A 19,725-nucleotide genomic window follows, 5' to 3' on the forward strand; every position below is an offset into this window, starting at 1 on the left:
GCTCTCTTCTTCTAGAGGAAGAATTTTGGTTTGGGTTGGTAAATATTTTATTTTGCAATTAACAAAAACAAAGGAGGGGACGTTTCTGTAACATCTGCTTCTGGGGTGCCAACTTAAATTTAGATGGCTGTTTTCTGATCTGGGAAGCAAAAGGAGGTTGACCACAACTTAGTAACTATGTCTCAAAGGCTCATGCCCATTCCCAGGTCTTAGAGGTTCCCACAGACAGAACTACTAGAAAGCAAGGAAAACTGTTCCTACATCACACTGTATAAGAAATGTACTTTTAGAAGAATGTCTGAAGAGCTTGAAAGATTTCTGCATTTGGTGTCAGTTGGCATTCTTTCAGGAGCAGAATAAAGCTTTTTTAAATGTATAAAATAGCTCATAGAGAATACCAAGTTGTATGTTTGTTTTTATAACTAGATCTTGTACACCACATATACTTCAAAGCTATACTCTCTTGGTTCTCTATTGTCTTCTTTCCCCTTTGAATTGTAAATAGGAGCATCCTGTGATGGCAACCATTTCTGTAAAATTTGTATAGCTCCTGTAACAATCCATGCCCTTTATATCTGGGCTCACTGTTGATGCTTCCTGATTTAAAATGAAAAACAGCTAAAATTTTCCACAATACAATTTTTTCCTCTAAAGTTGAATATTAAGCATTTAGTTTATGCTCATTCATGCTGGGAAGCCTAAGGTCTTGACAAAGTTGGGAGAAAACAGTGGAATCTGACCTAGAAGGGTGGGATAGGGGGATGGGAAGGAGGCTCGAGAGGGAGGGAATGACTGTATACAGGTAGCTGATTTACATGGTTGTACAGCAGAAACTAATACAACATTGTAAAGCAATTATACTCCAATTAAAAAAAAACAGTGATATCAAAGATGATTTCCAATACTAAAACCTATCTCCAAGAATTTATAGCTTTGAAGAAAATTTTATAATCTCCGGAATTTATGTTAATATTGAAACAACATTTCTGTCCTAATTATTTATTGGAACCTCTTTCTGTCATTGTTTGTGACGCAGAAGAGCTGCTGAGGTGGAAAGCCTCAAGATGGAGACGGAAATGCTTTATCCCGAGATAACCGTAGAAGTGGGCAGAGTCACTTTTGGAGAGGAAAACAGGAAGAGGATGACCAATAGCTATTTGAAAAGAACTGAGAATTCTAGAATCATCCAAGCGACGTGTGCACTGTTAAATTCTGGAGGGGGTGTGATCAAAGCGGAGATTGAGGATAAAACTTACAGTTACCGATGCCACGGACTGGGACATGATCTGGAAACTTCTTTTCAGAAGCTCCTCCCTTCAGGTTCACAGAAATACCTTGACTATGTGCAGCAGGGACACAATCTTATGATTTTTGTGAAGTCATGGTGCCCAGATGTTTTCAGCCTAAGGATCTGCAGCTTGCGCTCCAATTTATATCAGAGAGCTGTGACTTCCACCATCAATTTGAGTGCCCACAGCGCCCTGGAGCTCCTCCGAGAGAAACAGTCTAGAACCCAGAGAGGAAGATCGAAGATGCAGGAGCTACATTCTCAGAAAGCTCTGGACAGATATATGCAGGAAGAGGAAGACATGAGGATGAGTGCCTCAGAATTTGTTAAAAAGGATAAGCTTGTGTATAAGGAGAAGCTCAGCTTCACTGAGTCCACACACGTCGAGTTTAAAAGGTTCACCACCAGAAAGATCATTCCTCGGACTAAAGAAATGCTGCCTCATTATGTCTCTGCATTTGCCAACACCCATGGTGGGTACCTAATTATCGGGGTGGATGATAAGAGCAAAGAAGTGTTTGGATGTCAGGGAGAAAAAGTGAACCCTGACTTGCTAAAAAAAGAAATAGAAAACTGCATAGAAAAATTGCCTACATTCCACTTCTGCTGTGAGAAGCCGAAGGTGAACTTCACTACCAAAATCTTAAATGTATACCAAAAAGATGTCCTGTATGGTTATGTCTGTGTGGTCCACGTGGAGCCCTTCTGCTGTGTCGTATTCACAGAAGCCCCGGATTCCTGGATCATCAGGGACAATTCTGTCACGAGGCTGTCAGCTGAGCAGTGGGTAACCATGATGCTGGATATTCAATCAGGTAAAGCAGAAGAGAAGCCATTGTTCAATCAGGAGGCAGAAACTTCTGTCTTCATTTGGTTATTTGTCCAGGTAAAGAATGGGGCTTCCCTGGTGGATCAGCCGTAAAGACTCTGCCTGGCAATGCAGGAAACGCAGGTTCGATCCCTGGGTTGGGAAGATCCCCTGGAGAAGGAAATGGCAGCCCACTCCAGTATTATTGCCTGGGAATCCCATGGACAGAGGAGCCTGGCGGGCTACCATTCATGCCATGGGGTGGCAGAAGAGTTGGAAATAACAGCAACTAAACAAGAAAAAAAGAACAGAAATCTGCTTTTGCTTACAAATCTTCTCCTCTTTAAGGGTGATTTTCTATATTTTTAGTTCCAAAGACTCAGAATATGAACTGTGTGAAGTCAAGAAAAGCCTGTATGTCATCAGCCATGAATTTATGAAAGTTCCTTTTTAATTTTTCCTTTAAGCTTTTAAAAATAACATTCTTTTCTTAAAAGTTAACATGTATGTAATAGGAAACCAAAAAATACAAGAAGCAAAAGCCAAAGTCATTCATAATCACAAGCAGTTTACCATTTGATGTATCCTTCTTGGTCTCATTTTTACACACTGTAAAGGTCTGCTGAAACAAATTTGCAGGCTGATATTCCTACTCTAAAACGTTCATCTTTAGTCTCTCTAAAGGTGATATTTTAGAGAAATGCTGTTTAAGAATAGCTCTCCACTAATCCTTTCAAGGGAACCTTGTTGACAAATTTGAACTGCTTCAGTAACATTAGCCCATACCTTGAACCACTCTCGGGGTTGGGGGCACCACCAAGTGGAGAAAAACTAAAAACTTATGCAAAAGGAGGTGCTGGGAAGGGGGTGTGGGAAGAGGACTTTGTGTTTTCACTTCTTTTCAGTTTTGCTAAGCATCAGCCCTGGTGATTTCAGATCGGCCCATAAAAGACTTATAGGCTGAATGAAATTTATCAGTTTGCCTCCAGCGTCATTTAGTTCCAGATTTTGTAAAAAGAAGCTTGGATCAAGACTTGAGTGATTGTATTGGACTATGCTTTCTCTTATCTTAGATTAGAGTTTACTTCACAGACACACACACCAAGCTAGAGATTCTACCACTTTTTATTTTTCTAAACTTGGCAGGGGTGCAGTGGTGGTGGTGGGGGGCAGGGACCTTTAACAACTATCACAATATAAAAAAAATTACTGTGCTTACTTAAAAAAATTTTTTTAGGCATGCTGGACCTTAGTTCCTATATTGGACCTTAGTTCCCTGGCCAGGGATTGAACCCATATCCCCAGCATTGGAGGCAGAGTCCTCACCACTGGACTACCAAGGAAATCCTGTGGTTACTTTTTCTGCCATCCCACCACCACCACTACTAGAAACCTTTTCTGTTTAGGGGTGACCTGGAACCAGAGTATTAGAATTGGAAGGAACCGCAGGGACCACCTGCTCACCCTTACAGGATAGAGAGGAGAAATGACTTGTCTGAGATGAGTCACAGGTGACTTAGAAGGTGCATGGCCCTGTAGGAGTCCCGGACCTCCTTCCTAACACACATGAACTATTGACAGCGTAGGAAGAGGGCGGGCAGCCCAGGCATGGCACATGTCATACGTCAACTGTAGGAAGAGCAATAGAAACGTTCTTTATCATCTAAAATGATGCTTTGTGGGTTTTTTTTTTTTAGTTCCTTCCAATTTGGAGGCTGACCACAGCCTTCACCTGATTTCATCAGCTTCATCTCCCCTAAGAAGCCTGTCATATCCCATCAAAGTCCTAGAATTTAAGGAGGCTCTCCAACAGCACCTGTTTCCAGGTATTCCTTCTTGATTTCAATTGAGGGGACAATTTATTCCTTAAAATTAAGTCGCCGGTGGGGGGTGGTTGGTAGCAATTCATCCCAGACTTCCTCCTTGGAGAAGGTCAGATGTAGGCTCAGCAGACATGATGGTCCTGAACCAATACACATGGTGAACTCTTGTTTTCAGTCATTAAATCCACCCTATACTTCTGTGTACCTTTGGGCTTCCAATCATAGATAGCTTTTTTTCCCCCTCCGAATATGAGAGAATAAATTTGAGAGAACTGCCCCCCTGGCTTTCCAAGGCAAAAGGAAGTGAGCCATGGGGTCACCTGGACGCTTCCAGGGAAGAGTCCAGGCAGAGTCTAAGGCAGAGTTTCTCAACCTCGACCCTGTTGACATTTGGATTAGATAATTCTTTTTTAAATCAAGATTTTATTTTTATTCGGAGGATAATTGCTTTACAATATTGTGTTAGTTTCCGCCATACGTGAACATGAATCAGCCATAGGTATACACGTGTCCCCTCCCTCTTGAACCTCCCTCCCACCTCCATCCCATCCCACCCCTCTAGGTTGTCACAGAGCACAGGGTTTGAGCTCTCTGCGTCCCTCAGAAAATTCCCGCTGGTTCTCTATTTTACATCTGGTTTGAGGGAGGCTGCCCTGAGAATTGGAGAAGGCGATGGCACCCCACTCCAGTATTCTTGCCTGGAAAATCGGAGGAGCCTGGTAGGCTGCAGTCGCTGGGAGTCGGACACAACCGTGCGACTTCACTTTCACTTTTCACTTTCATGCATTGGAGAAGGAAATGGCAACCCACTCCAGTATTCTTGCGTAGAGAATCCCAGGGACAGGGGAGCCTGGTGGGCTGCCGTCTATGGGGTCGCACAGAGTCGGACACGACTGAAGCGACGCAGCAGCAGCAGCAGCCGCAGCCGCAGCAGCAGCCGCAGCAGCAGCAGCAGCCGCAGCAGCAGCAGCAGCCGCAGCAGCAGCAGCAGCCGCCGCCGCCGCCGCCGTGAGAATTGTAGGAAGTTTAGCTGCATTTCTGGCCTCTAGCCACTAGATGACAGTAGCACCTCTCCAGCTACAAAAAGTCAAACCATTTCCAGACAGTCCCAAATACCCTACTGGGGTCAAACTTGCCACAGGTTAAGAATCACTGTTCCAAAAGGAAAGTTCTTAGTTTCCCCAAAGCATCAGTTTTCTTTCTCCCCCCTCTCTCTCACACACACCCTTAACAAGAAGTACCTTCCTAGAGTTACTGGGTCATTAGGGTTGAGGACAGAGTGCTAGAAGGCTGCTCTGTGAAGACCCCTCCCTGCATGACAGCTGTCAGAAACAGGGACTTCACAGCCCTGGCCTGTGAAGAGGAGGTGCTTTATTTGCAGATAAGGAAACTTATCCCAGTCACAGTTCCATGGCTAGGCTTACTTCATTATGAGGTCGTGGGAATACTTAAATGTCCTTTTATAAATGTTAGTAACCTCTATTCCTTGAATTTTCAGTGACACGGGAAAAGATTCAATTTAAACCAGAATCCCTCTGTAAGAAGCTATTCTCAGATCATAAAGGACTGGAGGAATTAATGAAGACACAGATAGATCCTTGTTCTCATGGGTTTGTGATAGTTTCCAGAAGCTGGGCGAGTGATGTCGGCTTAAGGAAGAAGCAGTGTGTCCTGTGTGATGCTCTCCTAATAGCGGTGAATAGCCCCCCGGTACTCTATACAGTCTTAACAGACCCCACGTGGACTGGGGGTCTGGGGTATGCCCAGAACACTGCTCGTCAGTTAAAGCAGAAACTGGGAACTGTTGGTGGTTACATGGGGAAAGTGTGTGTCATTCCGAGGCTGGTGCACCTGCCCGGCACACAGTGCAAACCCAGAGAAATCGCCTTGCGCTATCCCCAACCCTACAGGCTTGCTGATGAGGACGAAATGGAAAAATTGTTGCAGGCACTTATCATGGTCTCGCTGTGCTCTCGATCCCTTCTGAGCGACCAAGTGGGCTGTGAATTTTCCAATCTGCTCGTAGTGGAGCAGTGTGAGTTGCTTTCACAGAGCCTTCAGGAGACACGAGAACTGTTCGTCCACTGCTTTCCAGGAATCAGAAAGACAGTGCTGGCTATAAAGATCATGGAGAAAATTAAGGACTTATTCCACTGCAAGCCCAAGGAGATCCTCTATGTTTGCGAAAGTGATGCCTTAAAGGATTTTGTGACGTAAGAACCTCACTAACTAAACACAATAAATGTATTTAGTCAGTCTCTCAACAGCATTGCACCAGTAATCTGTGTCTTTAGTGTAAGATTGTGCAATGCCTTTGATGCATACAGGCGAGAGCCCAAACTATGTGTATATTTGCAAGTGATCAAGCAGCTGAGCTAGAAAAGAGCACTTTGCAGTGTTCACGCTTAAACATCTCATTATCAATTAGCCACATAGGCATAATTTTCAATTTATAGAACTAGAAACAGTTTTCCCCACAGTCTACAGCCTTAAACTTAAGAAAGGCTGACACGAATCCATCTTGCTTCACATATGCTTTCTGCTTGATATTTAATGTTTTAATAGGGTACTTATATGCTTTCATAGGGTATTTCAGTCAATTAGACATTCTACCTAACACGAACTTGATTTTAAATGCCGTTTGATTTCATTTATAAAATATTTTTATGTGTTCGACTTATTCTGATTCAGTCATTTTAGAAACCATGCACATTTGCTTCTGATTTAAATTTTTAGCTTTCAGTTTAGTAAAAGAAATTGGCTGTTATTCAATCCAGCGCATGAGGGCTTTTCGTTTGTGGTTTGTTTGACTTATTTATCAAGCTAATCTTTTTTGAGCACCATTTATATGCTAGATGCAGTGTACATTTAGTGTTAGAGGAGGAAAATATGTTGAAGACCTTGCCGTAAAGCCCAGTAAGAGAGACAAAGAGAAAAATAAGCAATGGGAATGTTGTATAATTAGTGTGATAGTAAAGATGTGCTTAAACTTAGCTTAGGCTATAGTTTGGTCAGCAAATACTCTCCAATGAAGGACATCCTGACTTCTTAATTAAGAGGTCAATAGGAGGAGTGCATTAATTGGGGGCTCTTTGGGCAAAGGACACAGCAAATAGAAAGGCATGGAGATGAATCAGAATGGTAGGTCTGCCTGGAGACTGTGGAGCTGTGGGTGTGTGACAAACGATGAAGTTGGAAAGGAGGCAGATGCCAGATAATGAAGGATCTTCTAAACAGTGCTGAACTATGTTCTTTCTTATGCTTTATAGGTAAGTTTTAAGAGAACCCCAGGCAAAAGCCAAGTTAAATTCAACAAGTATCGATGAGCACAATGTGAGGGGGATACAGAGATGGCTAAGAATCAGCGCTTTTCTTCAAGAAGTCTACACTGTGCAAACTGGAAGAAAAGAACTTGAATAGTTGTGACTCAGGGGTTTGTGATTCTGGACAAAGGGATTAAAGCCCCAGGGACTACATGTGCAAAATCAGGAAATCTGTAGGGATGGGTGATATGACTTGAATCTAAATTAGAGGAGGCGATAAACAGCTAAAAATTTTTAAGTACATATATGCATGTATATCTATTTATATGCTAAAATATACTATAAATGAAAATGAGCTAAGTAAGTAGGATGGTAGCTCCATGGAGGCATAGCCCTGTAGACTTGATACCCTACCTAACATCCTGACACGTCATGGAACTCAGAAACCTCTCGATGCTTTCCTAACCAAAATCTAGAGCGGCTTCTGGCATTGTACTAAAAATAAGTGGGAAAGGAGGATTTTCTTTAGAGGAACTTATAGGAGCCCATATTTCTTTTTCATATGAAAATTATGATATGCCTCTAGGCGACTGCTTCCCAGCTCTAAAAAAGATAGAAAGTAAAGAAATAGTAGTAACAAGTGTAAATTCATTTTGAGATTTCCCTTAGATATAAGGAATTTATCTTTAGGGATTGTTAAGCAGTAGAAATGGACTGTAGTAGAAATAACAAAATCTTCTACCTGAGTTCATTTTAAAAGTCTCACATGCTGATTTAACTTGATAGCTCCAAGGATTAGGGTTTGCAATATGCATTCTGTCAGGCGGGCTTTCTAAGGTAGCTCAGTGGTAAAGAATCTGTCTGCCAGGCAGGAGACACGAGTTTGACTCCTGGGTCAGGAAGATCCCCTGAAAAAGGAAATGGCAACCCACTCCAGTATTCTTGCCTGGAAATCCCATGGACAGAGGAGCCCAGCAGGCTATAGTCCATGGGGTCGCAAAAGAGTTGTACGTGACTTAGCGACTGTGCGTGCATGTTAAGTCACTTCAGTCATGTCCAACTCCATGAGACCCTATGGACTATAGCCCACTAGGCTTCACTGTCCAAAGGATTCTCCAGGCAAGAATACTGGAGGGGATTGCCATGCCCTCCTCCAGGGGATCTTTCCCGACCCAGGGATGGAACCCCCATCTCTTACATCTCCTGTATTGGCAGGCAGGTTCTTTACCACTAGCGCCTGGGAAGCCTGACTTAGTGACTAAACAACAATTGATGTCAGGAGCCTTGTAAGAAGAGCATTTTTGTAGTATTCGGGACACTACTGAATCAGTGAATCAGCTTCCGGATGAGAGCCAGTCTCGAATGCCAATCCAGAGAGTCATAAATGCATGGCGTTCCTTTTATTTTTATGCCTGAAGCCCTATTCTCTCCTTCCTCCTTACAGCCAGCAAACGACCTGCCGAGCTGTGACCCGGAAAACCTTCATGGGAGGGGAGTTCCCAAAGATCAAGCACATAGTGATGGATGAAACTGAGCATTTCTGCAGTAAATATGGTGACTGGTACATGAAGGCCAAGCGAATCACCCACCCAAAAGCGAGGGGTGCTGGAAGTGAAAACCCACACCACGGGATTCTCTGGCTTTTTCTGGACCCTTTCCAAGTCCATCATGGAGATGGCAACGGCCTTCCGCCTCCATCTGCTCAGTTTCCTCGGAAAACAATCACCAGCGGGATCCACTGTGCTCTGGAAATAGCGATGCTCATGAAAGAAGAAATGAAGAGGATCAAGGAAAATCCTCACCCCAGCGTGTCTCCAGACACACTGGCGTCGTTCAGGGAAGCTTCCTATGAGGAAGCAATGCGTGCCCAGGCTTTGCCTGGGGTGTGTGAGACAGAGACTAACTTGACCACAGAAGAAATCGCGAGACACGTGGCTGAAAGATGTCACCACCTGTTCCAGTGTGGCTATCTGCCCAGAGACATAGCAATTCTGTGCAGGAGAGCGGAGGACAGAGAACGCTATGAGCTTGCACTGCTAAGAGCAATGGAATTATTTGAGACCTGTGGACCCACAAAGGTTGTGTTCAGCCAGGCCTCTGGTGTTCTGGATGGTCACATTGTTTTAGACAGTATTCAGCAGTTTTCAGGCCTGGAGAGGAATATTGTGTTTGGGCTCAGTCCGGAGTATGCCCTGTCAGAGGAAGTTCATAAGCTCTGTTTTGCCTCGAAAGCCATCAAACACCTCTACCTGCTTTATGAAAAGAGGGCAACCTTCTGAAAATTATTTCAAACAGTATAGGAAGGGACAGAGAGCAGAGTCTCCCTGCTCCCCAGCAGGTGGCAGCTTCGCCCTTTCATCTGTCACAAGCGAGGACGTCAAGGCTGGGTCAGAATTGCATGGAGCCACAGAACTGTCTCCTGGCACTGGGCCTCTATCTGCGGGGTCACTGGTCTTCCCCACTCCCCTCCACCTCGTCCCTGGGACTTATGATGGGTCCTTTGCCTCTGAGTTTTCTAATCCAATCCGGGTTTCATCTTGTCCAGCCACAGAAAAGTGAAAGTGAAAGTGAAGTCGCTCAGTCGTGTCCGACTCTTTACGACCCCATGGACTGTAGCCTACGAGACTCCTCCATCCATGGAATTTTCCAGGCAAGAGAACTGCAGTGGGTTGCCATTTCTTTCTCCAGGGGATCTTCCCAACCCAGGGATCGAAACCGTTTCTCCCGCATTGCAAGCAAACGCTTTTATCACCTGAGCCACCAGGGAAGCCACCAGTCACAGAGGTGCTCCTTACATACAGAACTGATTTTGTGACATCCCTGCTAATGTATCTCCAGGGCGTCCCTGAAGTCTTCAAGCCAAACTAATTTTTAGGGCTTCCCAGGATAACACTCTTAACTTACTCATCTAATGCATCCTTCGTTTTAAGTCCATCTTCCAGTGTTTCTAACCCACCCCCGCCTCACTGGCTTATTTTGGAGGTGGAGTAGGATGCTCTCCAAGCGTAAGTCCAGGAGAAAGTGTGGATATATGCTTTTGGCTATTATTTCAGATAAAGCCCATCAGCTTTCCAAGAGGCAGGAAAGCAGGTGGGTGGGGCTTAGAAAAGTGCTCTTAGCTGCCTCTCTGAACTGCTTGGGTCACCAACGCAGCCAGCCTGAACCTGACAGTTGTCAGCTCTCCTTTCCCTGGATTGAACAGAAGCTTCCTCTGCCTCCTGTTGCTCCAACTACCTACTTCTGTTTGCCTTTCCTTGGGGGCTTCAGGGTACTTTTAAGTGGGAGAAAAAAAAATTCCACAATTAGTTAGTTTTCTGTTTTCGTTTTTTGGGTTTATTTTTGGCTGCATCGGTTCTTAGTTGCATCATGCAGAATCCTTCACTGCAGCGCAATGGACTCTCTACTTGTGGCCCACGGGCTCAGTAGTTGCAGGGCGAAGACTTAGTTGCCCCAAAGAATGTGTGATCTTAGTTCCCAAACCAGGGATCGAACCCACATTTCCTGAAAGGCAGGTTCTTAACTACTGAACCACCAGGGAAGTCCCAGTTAATTCGTTTTTGATGAAGCAAGAGATACCAGTATGTTAACATTTGGAGAACTGAAGGTGTGTGAATTCTCTACAAATAATTTAAAGAGTCAAAAATGCAGGAAGAACTGGGGTGTGGAGAGAATGGGGACTGCTAAAGTTTAGTCGTAAGCCTCAGGGCCATTTGACTTTCTGGACTTTAAACTATTTGCATACACTGTATAATTTTTGATAAAATAATTTATTTTAAAAACGAATCAATTGCTTTAAGGATTGCATTTGAGAGTCTTTGTCAGTACTATGCAGAGAGTTCGGTCAAACTTAAAGTAGAAGGCCTAATCTAGGGGTTCTCAATCCTGGCTGCTCTTTATAACCCTCTGAGGAGTTTTTAAAAATATCAGGTACTTCCTTGGTGGTCCAGTGGATAAGACTCAAGCGCTCCCAATGCAGGGAGCCGAGGTTCGATCATCCCTGGTCAGGGAACTAGATCCTACTACATGCTGAAACTAAGAGTTCACATGCTGCAACTGAAGATACTGCACGCCACAAGTGAGACAAGGTGCAGCCAACTAAATAAAAACATAGAAATAAATAAATATTAAAAATAAACCAAAACAGTCATCAAGTCAGACATCAGACCAATTACATCAGCATCTCTAGGCATGGGCTTGGACACTTCATAAAAGTTGTCCAAATGACTCCACTATGCCGCCAGGGCTGAGGACTCATGCACGCTTCCTTCTTCTGGTCTGTTCTTTCTGTCCCTAAATGTATAGGTACACTTTTCTTTTCTCATTAGATTGTGAGCCCCTTGAGAGTAAGGATGGCACTTACACCTGTTTAGTTCCCCCAAAAGTAACTAGTAGAGTGCCTTGAATATGGCAGGTGCTCATTAATTATTTACTGAATGGACTTGCTCCTTTCAGAAAATCAGAATCTACTGGAACAATGCTTCTAGTCAATAGAATGAATATCTGATTTTGGAGACTTCAAAGAGGTCAGTGTGGAGAATAATACTGCCATAATGAAGAATTTAAGAGAATAAAGGAATTTAAACCGTTTTTAGGCAAAGGTCCATGTTGATGGAAGTTTGTTAGATTTGAGTTTGAAATTAGGAATTGACGGGGACTAAGAACAAATGGCTAACTTGAATGTACTTAGAAGTCTACATTTTTCTACAGACCCTTAATATAATAGGTAAAACAGTTCATTTGGTCAAATAATATGCCTGCTATAAGAAGCTTCTAAAACTTACTTTAATAGAGAAAAGTAATGAACACACATTGTAAGTCGACTACACTCCAATTAAAAAAAGGTAATTCTATTATGTAACTTTGAGGACTGGAGAAGTGCAAAATAAAAGGTTCTTATTAATTTGCTATCTAGGCAAATTTTTTTTTCAATTTCGCTTATTTATCTCTATTCTTTGTTGACTTGCAAAAAATATTTTTACATAGTTACTATGAAGTTAGACAATCAACTTCATATCACGTGTGTGCGTGTTTTCCATGTAAACTTTTTGTGAGGCACTGTTGTAGCTTGTATTATTCGTCTCAAGGCTTCCTCACTCCCTAGATCTACACCACGTATAGTTCCTGACACTAGAGGTGGAGTGTGTTTCCCACCCCCTTGATGTGGACTTGTCCATAGGGCTTTATTCGGCCAATGAGATGTTAGTAGTTGTGACGTGTACAGAGGCTCTGCCCATTTCAGCATTAGGCCTACTCTCCTGAGCTTCTGCTACTATCTTGTAAAGACGATGTCTTGAGCAGCCCACCAGTCATGGAGGAATGAGCGATGTCGACTCAACTGATCAGCCAAGTTCCACTGATCTGGCCTGGATCAGCCAAAATCCAACTGACCTGCAAATGCAGAAGAAATAAAGGTTTCCTGTATGACTGAGATTCTAAGTTTGTTTGCTTGACAGCAGTAGCTGACTAATGCTGGCATTTCCCTGTGTTGTAGCACCATCTTCACAATGCTCATTTTCAATGGTCGTGTGATATCTCAGATTATACAATAATCATCCTCCTAATAATTTGGGTGACTAGCAGTCTTACACTTTAAAATCAAGCCAAGCATATATTCTACTCAGGCATATGAGTTTTGCTTTCCTTGGTATACGTATGGGTCCCCAGATATGAGATGACTGGATCAAAAAGCCCTCGATAAAAGATTCACTTTATTCATACTGGTTCTGATGGACAAAGAAGTGTCCATCTTTGCCAAAGTGAAGTGAGGGTGTTATAGTTGCTCAGCCGTGTCCAGTTCTTTGTGGCCCTATGGACTACAGCCCAACCAGGTACCTTTGTCCATGGAATTCTCCAGGCAAGAATACTGGAGCGGGTTGCTATTACCTTCTCTAGGAGGTCTTTCGGACCCAGGGATCGAACCCAGGTCTCCTGCATTGCACACTGATTCTTCACCATCTGAGCCGCTGGGGAAGCCGGTGAGTGCTTAGAAAATCCCCAGATCATTGTATGTAAACACATACAGATCTGTTGCCTTAAACAAGAGAACAAAATGCTGACATCAGGTTTTGATGACAAAAGAGGTGTTGGCCTCTCAGAAACAGGTGGCTCAGATTATGCTGACTGTATGCAGAGTAAAACCAGGATCCATTACCCTAACCCAGAACCTCAGAGGGAGAATGTAACTTGGAGAATTACAGATAGGAAAATGAATTATGCAACCTTAACATTATATATAAATAAAAAAATATTCTGGTCACTTGAAATTGATGTTGGGTACTATCCCAGAGAAAAGAAAAGACAGGATACTTCTAAACATCAATCAGTTCAGTTCAATTCAGTTCAGTTGCTCAGTCGTGTCCGACTCTTTGCGACCTCATGAATTGCAACACACAAGGCCTCCCTGTCCATCACCAACTCCAAGAGTTCATTCACACTCATGTCCATCGAGTCGGTGATGCCATCCAGCCATCTCATCCTCTGTTGTCCCCTTCTCCTCCTGCCCCCAATCCCTCCCAGCATCAGGGTCTTTTCCAATGAGTCAACTTTTCGCGTGAGATGGCCAAACTATTGGAGTTTCAGCTTTAGTATCAGTCCTTCCAAAGAACACCCAGGACTGATCTCCTTTAGAATGGACTGGTTGGATCTCCTAGCAGTCCGAGGCACTCTCAAGAGTCTTCTCCAACACCACAGTTCAAAAGCATCAATTCTTTGGTGCTCAGCCTTCTTCACAGTCCAACTCTCACATCCATACATGACCACTGGAAAAACCATAGCCTTGACTAGATGGACCTTTGTTAGCAAAGTAATGTCTCTGCTTTTGAATATGCTATCTAGGTTGGTCATAACTTTTCTTCCAAGGAGTAAGCGTCTTTTAGTTTCATGGCTGCAGTCACCATCTGCAGTGATTTTGGAGCCCGAAACAAGAAAGTCTGACACTGTTTCCACTGTTTCTCCATCTCTTTCCCAGGAAGTGATGGGACCAGATGCCATGATCTTTGTTTTCTGAATGTTGAGCTTTAAGCCAACTTTTTCACTCTCCTCTCTCACTTTTATCAAGAGGCTTTTTAGTTCCTCTTCACTTTCTGCCAGAAGGGTGGTGTCATCTGCATATCTGAGGTTATTGATATTTCTCCCAGCAATCTTGATTCCAACTTGTGCTTCTTCCAGCCCAGCATTTCTCATGATGTACTCTGCATAGAAGTTAAATAAGCAGGGTGACAATATATAGCCTTGACGTACCCCTTTTCCTATTTGGAACCAGTCTGTTGTTCCATGTCCAGTTCTAACTGTTGCTTCCTGACCTGCATATAGGTTTCTCAAGAGGCAGGTCAGGTGGTCTGGTATTCCCATCTCTCTCAGAATTGTCCACAGTTTATTGTGATCCACACAGTCAAAGGCTTTGGCATAGTCAATAAAGCAGAAATAGATGTTTTTCTGGAACTCTCTTTCTTCTTCCATGATCCATCAGATGTTGGCAATTTGATCTCTGATTCCTCTGCCTTTTCTAAAACCAGGTTGAACATCTGGAAGTTCACAGTTCATGTATTGCTGAAGCCTGGCTTGGAGAATTTTGAGCATTACTTTACTAGCCTGTGAGATGAGTGCAATTGTGTGGTAGTTTGAGCATTCTTTGGCATTGCCTTTCTTTGGGATTGGAATGAAAACTGACCTTTTCCAGTCCTGTGGCCACTGCTGAGTTTTCCAAATTTGCTGGGATATTGAGTATAGCACTTTCACAGCATCATCTTCAAGGATCTGAAATAACTCAACTGGAATTCCATCACCTCCACTAGCTTTGTTCGCAGTGATGCTTTCTAAGGCCCACTTGACTTCACATTCCAGGATCTCTGGCTCCAGGTGAGTGATCACACCATCTTGATTATCTTGGTCATGAAGATCTTTTTTGTACAGTTCCACTGTGTATTCTTGCCGCCTCTTCTTAATATCTTCTGCTTCTGTTAGGTCCATACCATTTCTGTCCTTTATTGAGCCCATCTTTCCATGAAATGTTCCCTTGGTATCTCTAATTTTCTTGAAGAGATCTCTAGTCTTTCCCATTCTGTTCTTTTACTCTATTTCTTTGCATTGATCGCTGAGGAAGGCTTTCTTATCTCTCCTTGCTATTCTTGGGAACTCTGCATTCAGATGCTTATATCTTTCCTTTTCTCCTTTGTTTTTTGCTTCTCTTCTTTTCACATCAATAGGACTCTTAAAAAAATTTTTTTTTGGCCATGCTGTGTGGCTTGTGGGATCTTAGTTCCCTGACCAGGGATTGCACTCCTGTCATGTGCAATGGACTCCTAACCACTGGACTGCCAGGGAATTCCAGATATGAATTTTTTTTTTTTTTTTGAAGAGAGACTCTGCCATGGAGAAACCCATGTAAGGAAAGAGGAAGAGTAGAGTGGTAAACTAGATTTCTTATGAAGCTGAGCTGCCCCAGTTTTGCCCAAGGTTTTGGAGAGGTTGAACATCAAATTATCTTCAAGAGGCTTCAATTTGAAATAAGCACAAGATTTACAATAACCATTTGTTACTGTTTACTGAGATGTTATTATTGATACAACCAGCTACTATTTGCTAAGGCTTGGCATACTTTCTTACAACTCTATGAGATATATCATATACACATTATTCCAGTTTCATAGATGGTACAACTGAGGCACAGAGAATTTAATTTTCTTAAAAGCACATGTCAAGGTATCCAAGCTGTCAAGGTATAAAGCATTTAAAGAGAATCCTTGATTTAATCATCTCAACTCTGAGAGCATAGAAATACTCTGAAGATACTCCCCAGAGGTGAGAATACTCAAGTTTGCTATCAGGATCCTCTGTCAAGCTGTCATCTCTAGAAAGCATTGGCTGCCGCTGAAAGGAAAAACAGCTGAGTAGTCTCTACTGTTTCCTATGTTCAATATCTGTCAGCTCTCCCAGAGCCTCCTGATCATTCTGGAGAAACCTGAATTTCTTTTTCTGCAAAGCTCAGGATCAGACTCAGGCCATATTCCTGACCTGTCCAAGATCAGGGACTCCTAACATGAAATGGCAAATCCCCTCTGAGACGGCTACATCTTGGCTTCTCATACTGCAAACTTGGAGGGGTTTCCTGGTGACTTTATGTAAAATTCCAATCCATCTTCTTTCGAGTCCCTTGATCGGGGGTGGGGGAAGGATGTATATATATATATGCTGTGCTCGAGTGCTCAGTCATGTCCGGCTCTTTGTGACTCCATGGACTGTATCCTGCCAGGCTCCTCTGTCCACAGAAAATTTCGGGCAAGAATACTGGTGTGGGTTGCCATTTCCTCCTCCAGGAGATCTTCCCAACCCAGGGATCGAACCCATGTCTCCTGTGTCTCCTGCGTTGGCAGGTGGGTTCTTTTACCACTGCTCACCTGGGAAGCCCCATGTATATATCTTGCATGCGTGTGTGCATGCATGCTAAGTCTCTTCAGTCATGTCTGACTCTCTATGACCCTATGGGCTGTAGCTGCCAGGCTTCTCTGTCCAGGGATTGAACCCACCTCTTTTTTGTCTCCTGCATTGGCAGGCAGGTTCTTTACCTTTAATGCCATCTGGGAAGCCCTCACTAATGACATTACAGAAAGATCGAAAAGCAGAGAATAACAAAAGAAAACTCATCTCTGTTCCGACCACCGTATCACACAGTTGCTTTCATTCTTGCTTATTCATTTCCAGTGTTAGTCCATCGGCAGATATATTTCAGCAGAGTTGTAATCATAGTATACACTGCATTTTGCATCCTGTTGGGGTTGGTTGTTCTGGAGGTCTCTTTCCACACTGCAGTCTCCCATTGAGACCTTGTCCACATTTACAGCCTAGGAAGGAGCAACTCTTGGTGTAGCAGAGTCTCTGATGTTCCAGTTGATTCCTTGGCCAAATCTGCCTGAATTTACCCCTATAGGGGAAGAAGATGATGTAAAAAATACAGGAACTCTTCACCAGGACTTCCCTGGATAAGGATCTACCTACCAAGGCAGGGTACATGGGTTCAGGAAGATTTCTCAGGCCTCAGAGCAACTAAGCCCATGCACGAGAAGTACTGAAGCCTGGGCTGCAGCCTGTGCTCCGTGGTAAGAGAAGACACAGCAATGAGAAGCCTGCACACTGCAAGGAAGAGTACCCCCTACTCACCACAGCTAGAGAAAGCCCAGAGCACATAAGTAAATATTTATTTATTTTTAACTTATAAATAAATGAAAATATCTTATCAAGTAGAGCAAAACGACGACAACCAAAAAGAAGCTCTTTCCCAAACTCCATAAAATATGGAGGTGGACGTGGAGGGTAGACATTTTAGTGAACTCAGAACAGAGGCACGTGATTAGGACAGAAGCATTCTTCTTCCCTCATTTCCTCACAGGTCACGCTGAGAAGCTGGCATTGGGGCTTGTGCCTTCCCTGAAGGATGGATGTTGGCAGGCACACAACTCAAGAGGTCTGTAAAACAAACCTTTGTTGATCCAAAGATACCTAAACAGTGTTGTCCAAATTTTCCCGAGAGGAATCACCTGGTGTGGTTGTTAAAATTCCAGAACCTAGGCCCCTCTCAGCTTTAGGGAATTTGGAAATCATTTAGGAAACCTGTTCAATGTTGCCAGAAGGCAATGGCAACCCACTCCAGTACTCTTGCCTGGAAAATCCCATGGGCGGAGGAGCCTGGTGGCCTGCAGTCCATGGGGTCGCTAAGAGTTGGACACGACTGAGTGACTTCACTTTCACTTTTCACTTTCATGCACTGGAGAAGGGAATGGCAACCCACTCCAGTGCTCTTGCCTGGAAATGGGTGGAGACTGTGATTGGATTACAGGAAGAGCACTCACCCATTTCTTAAAATGCTATCCAGAAATGACCATTACGTCTATCAGACTGAGCTTTGAGGAGATGCCCATGTACTCGTGTGGGTTTCAGAGCCAAATTCGACAACGTTCAGGCACTCAAATATGATTTGGGCAGTTTAACTGCTCTTTCTTGTATGAAATGGAAATAACCATTATTATATCCATCTCTCAATGGTGGTTGTAAAGATTAGATGGCGTGTTCCATGTGTTTGGTACACAATCTAAGTGTCAGCAAGCAGTAGCTATTAAACCACTAGTAAATTCTCAGTGCCTGGCATATGATCAAGCACTGTTGCTTAATCTTTCCGAAGCTTAGTTTCCTCCTAGGGAAGGGAAGTTGAAGGGTGTGAAATATCCCCCCACTACCTGTCTTCAGTTATTTTAGCTGTAGATTAACATAAGACAAATGAACAAGACAGGGACTTCCTTGGTGGTCCAGTGGCTAAGACTCTACCCTCCCAAGGCAGGGCCCCATGTCCAAGCCCAGGTCAGGGAACTAGATCCCTCATGCAACAACTAAGAGCTCAAATGCTGTGACTAGAGATCCTGCGTGCCGGGACTTCTTTGGTGGCTCAGTGGTAAAGAATCTGCCTGTCAATGCCAGGGACAAGGGTTTGAGCCCCGATCCAGGAAGCTCCTGCATGCCATGAAACAACCATGCCCACGTGCTACAACTATTGAGCCTGTGCTGTGCAACACGAGAAGCCGCTGCAATGAGAGGCCTGCACACCGTGACGAGAGCAGCCCCTGCTCGCCACAACTAGAGGAAAGCCCAGGAAGCAACGAAGACCCAGCACAGCTGTTGAAAGAATAGAAGATCCTGCATGCCCAGCTAACACACTGCACAGTTAGATAAATAAATATATATTTTTAAATTAAAAAAAGGAAAAAATTAATATACACAGAGGTCATAGAAATTCTACCCCTATGCCCTAACCCCACCCAGACCAAGTGACCAAAGCAGTCTGTTCATATAACATTCTTAGATACAGAATTATTTATGAAGATTTTAGAAAGGGGTTTGTGCTTGGGGTAGTAGACTCATGAGGGAAGAGAGTCTGTTTATTTGCCTTTCTTAGCCTTGAATCCCTTAGCTGGTGATAAGAATACTCTCTATACTCCTGGCATAGGGGGATCGTTTCACATGGTTGATTTATTTTCTACTTTTGGGGGGAATGAAGGGGGAGGTCAGAGTGTTATTGTTTTAATATCAATCTTTCCCTCACCAGCTCTTTCTCCAGTAACTTTAACCCCAAACAATCAGCATACCACTGTGGCATGTCATGGGGCAGCCTGCTCCAAGCCTCAACACAGAGGTACTATGAAATGCAGGCACAATGCTAAATCCTCTGTGAAAAGTGTTAGTTGCTCAGTCGTGTCCAACTCTTTGTGACCCCATGGACTGTAGCCCATCAGACTCCTCTGTTCATGGGATTCTCCAGGCAAGATTACTGGAGTGGGTAGCCATTTCCTCCTCCAGGGGGTCTTCCTGACCCAGGGATGGAACCCAGGTCTCCTGCATTGCAGGTGGATTCTTTACTGTCTGAGCCACCTAGCAAGCCCCTATGGCAGCTATTAAGACATCTCCTGGTCATTGCTGAGTTTTTCTCACTGGATGCTTCCTAAGTATTTATTTTAATATTTTAGTGATGCTTGCTGTTTCTGGGGTACTTGGTAGGTT

The 19,725-nt window shown here is 43.6% G+C and overlaps 1 protein-coding gene across 1 annotated transcript; it reads left to right on the top strand.

Annotated features, from left to right (window-relative positions):
- Nucleotides 1–1,055: 1,055 nt before the first annotated feature.
- Nucleotides 1,056–9,461, top strand: LOC138084706 (protein SLFN14-like). The gene is made up of 4 exons (XM_068979072.1): nucleotides 1,056–2,103; nucleotides 3,794–3,922; nucleotides 5,418–6,132; nucleotides 8,627–9,461. Exons 1-4 carry the CDS (start codon nucleotides 1,065–1,067, stop codon nucleotides 9,459–9,461), a joined length of 2,718 nt encoding a protein of 905 aa, XP_068835173.1. The 5' UTR covers nucleotides 1,056–1,064.
- The last annotated feature ends 10,264 nt before the right edge of the window (nucleotides 9,462–19,725 follow it).

This window comes from Capricornis sumatraensis, chromosome 8 (genome assembly GCF_032405125.1).
Source record: "Capricornis sumatraensis isolate serow.1 chromosome 8, serow.2, whole genome shotgun sequence".
Taxonomy (NCBI): Eukaryota; Metazoa; Chordata; class Mammalia; order Artiodactyla; family Bovidae; genus Capricornis; species Capricornis sumatraensis.

Bases quoted from the DNA above. Each gene is read 5' to 3' on its own strand.
- LOC138084706 (XM_068979072.1), top strand. From the start codon at position 1,065: ATGGAGACGGAAATGCTTTATCCCGAGATAACCGTAGAAGTGGGCAGA. The intron at 2,104-3,793 runs GTAAAGCAGAAG...TTTTTTTTTTAG, and splicing joins GATGCTGGATATTCAATCAG to TTCCTTCCAATTTGGAGGCT. The intron at 3,923-5,417 runs GTATTCCTTCTT...TTGAATTTTCAG, and splicing joins CCAACAGCACCTGTTTCCAG to TGACACGGGAAAAGATTCAA.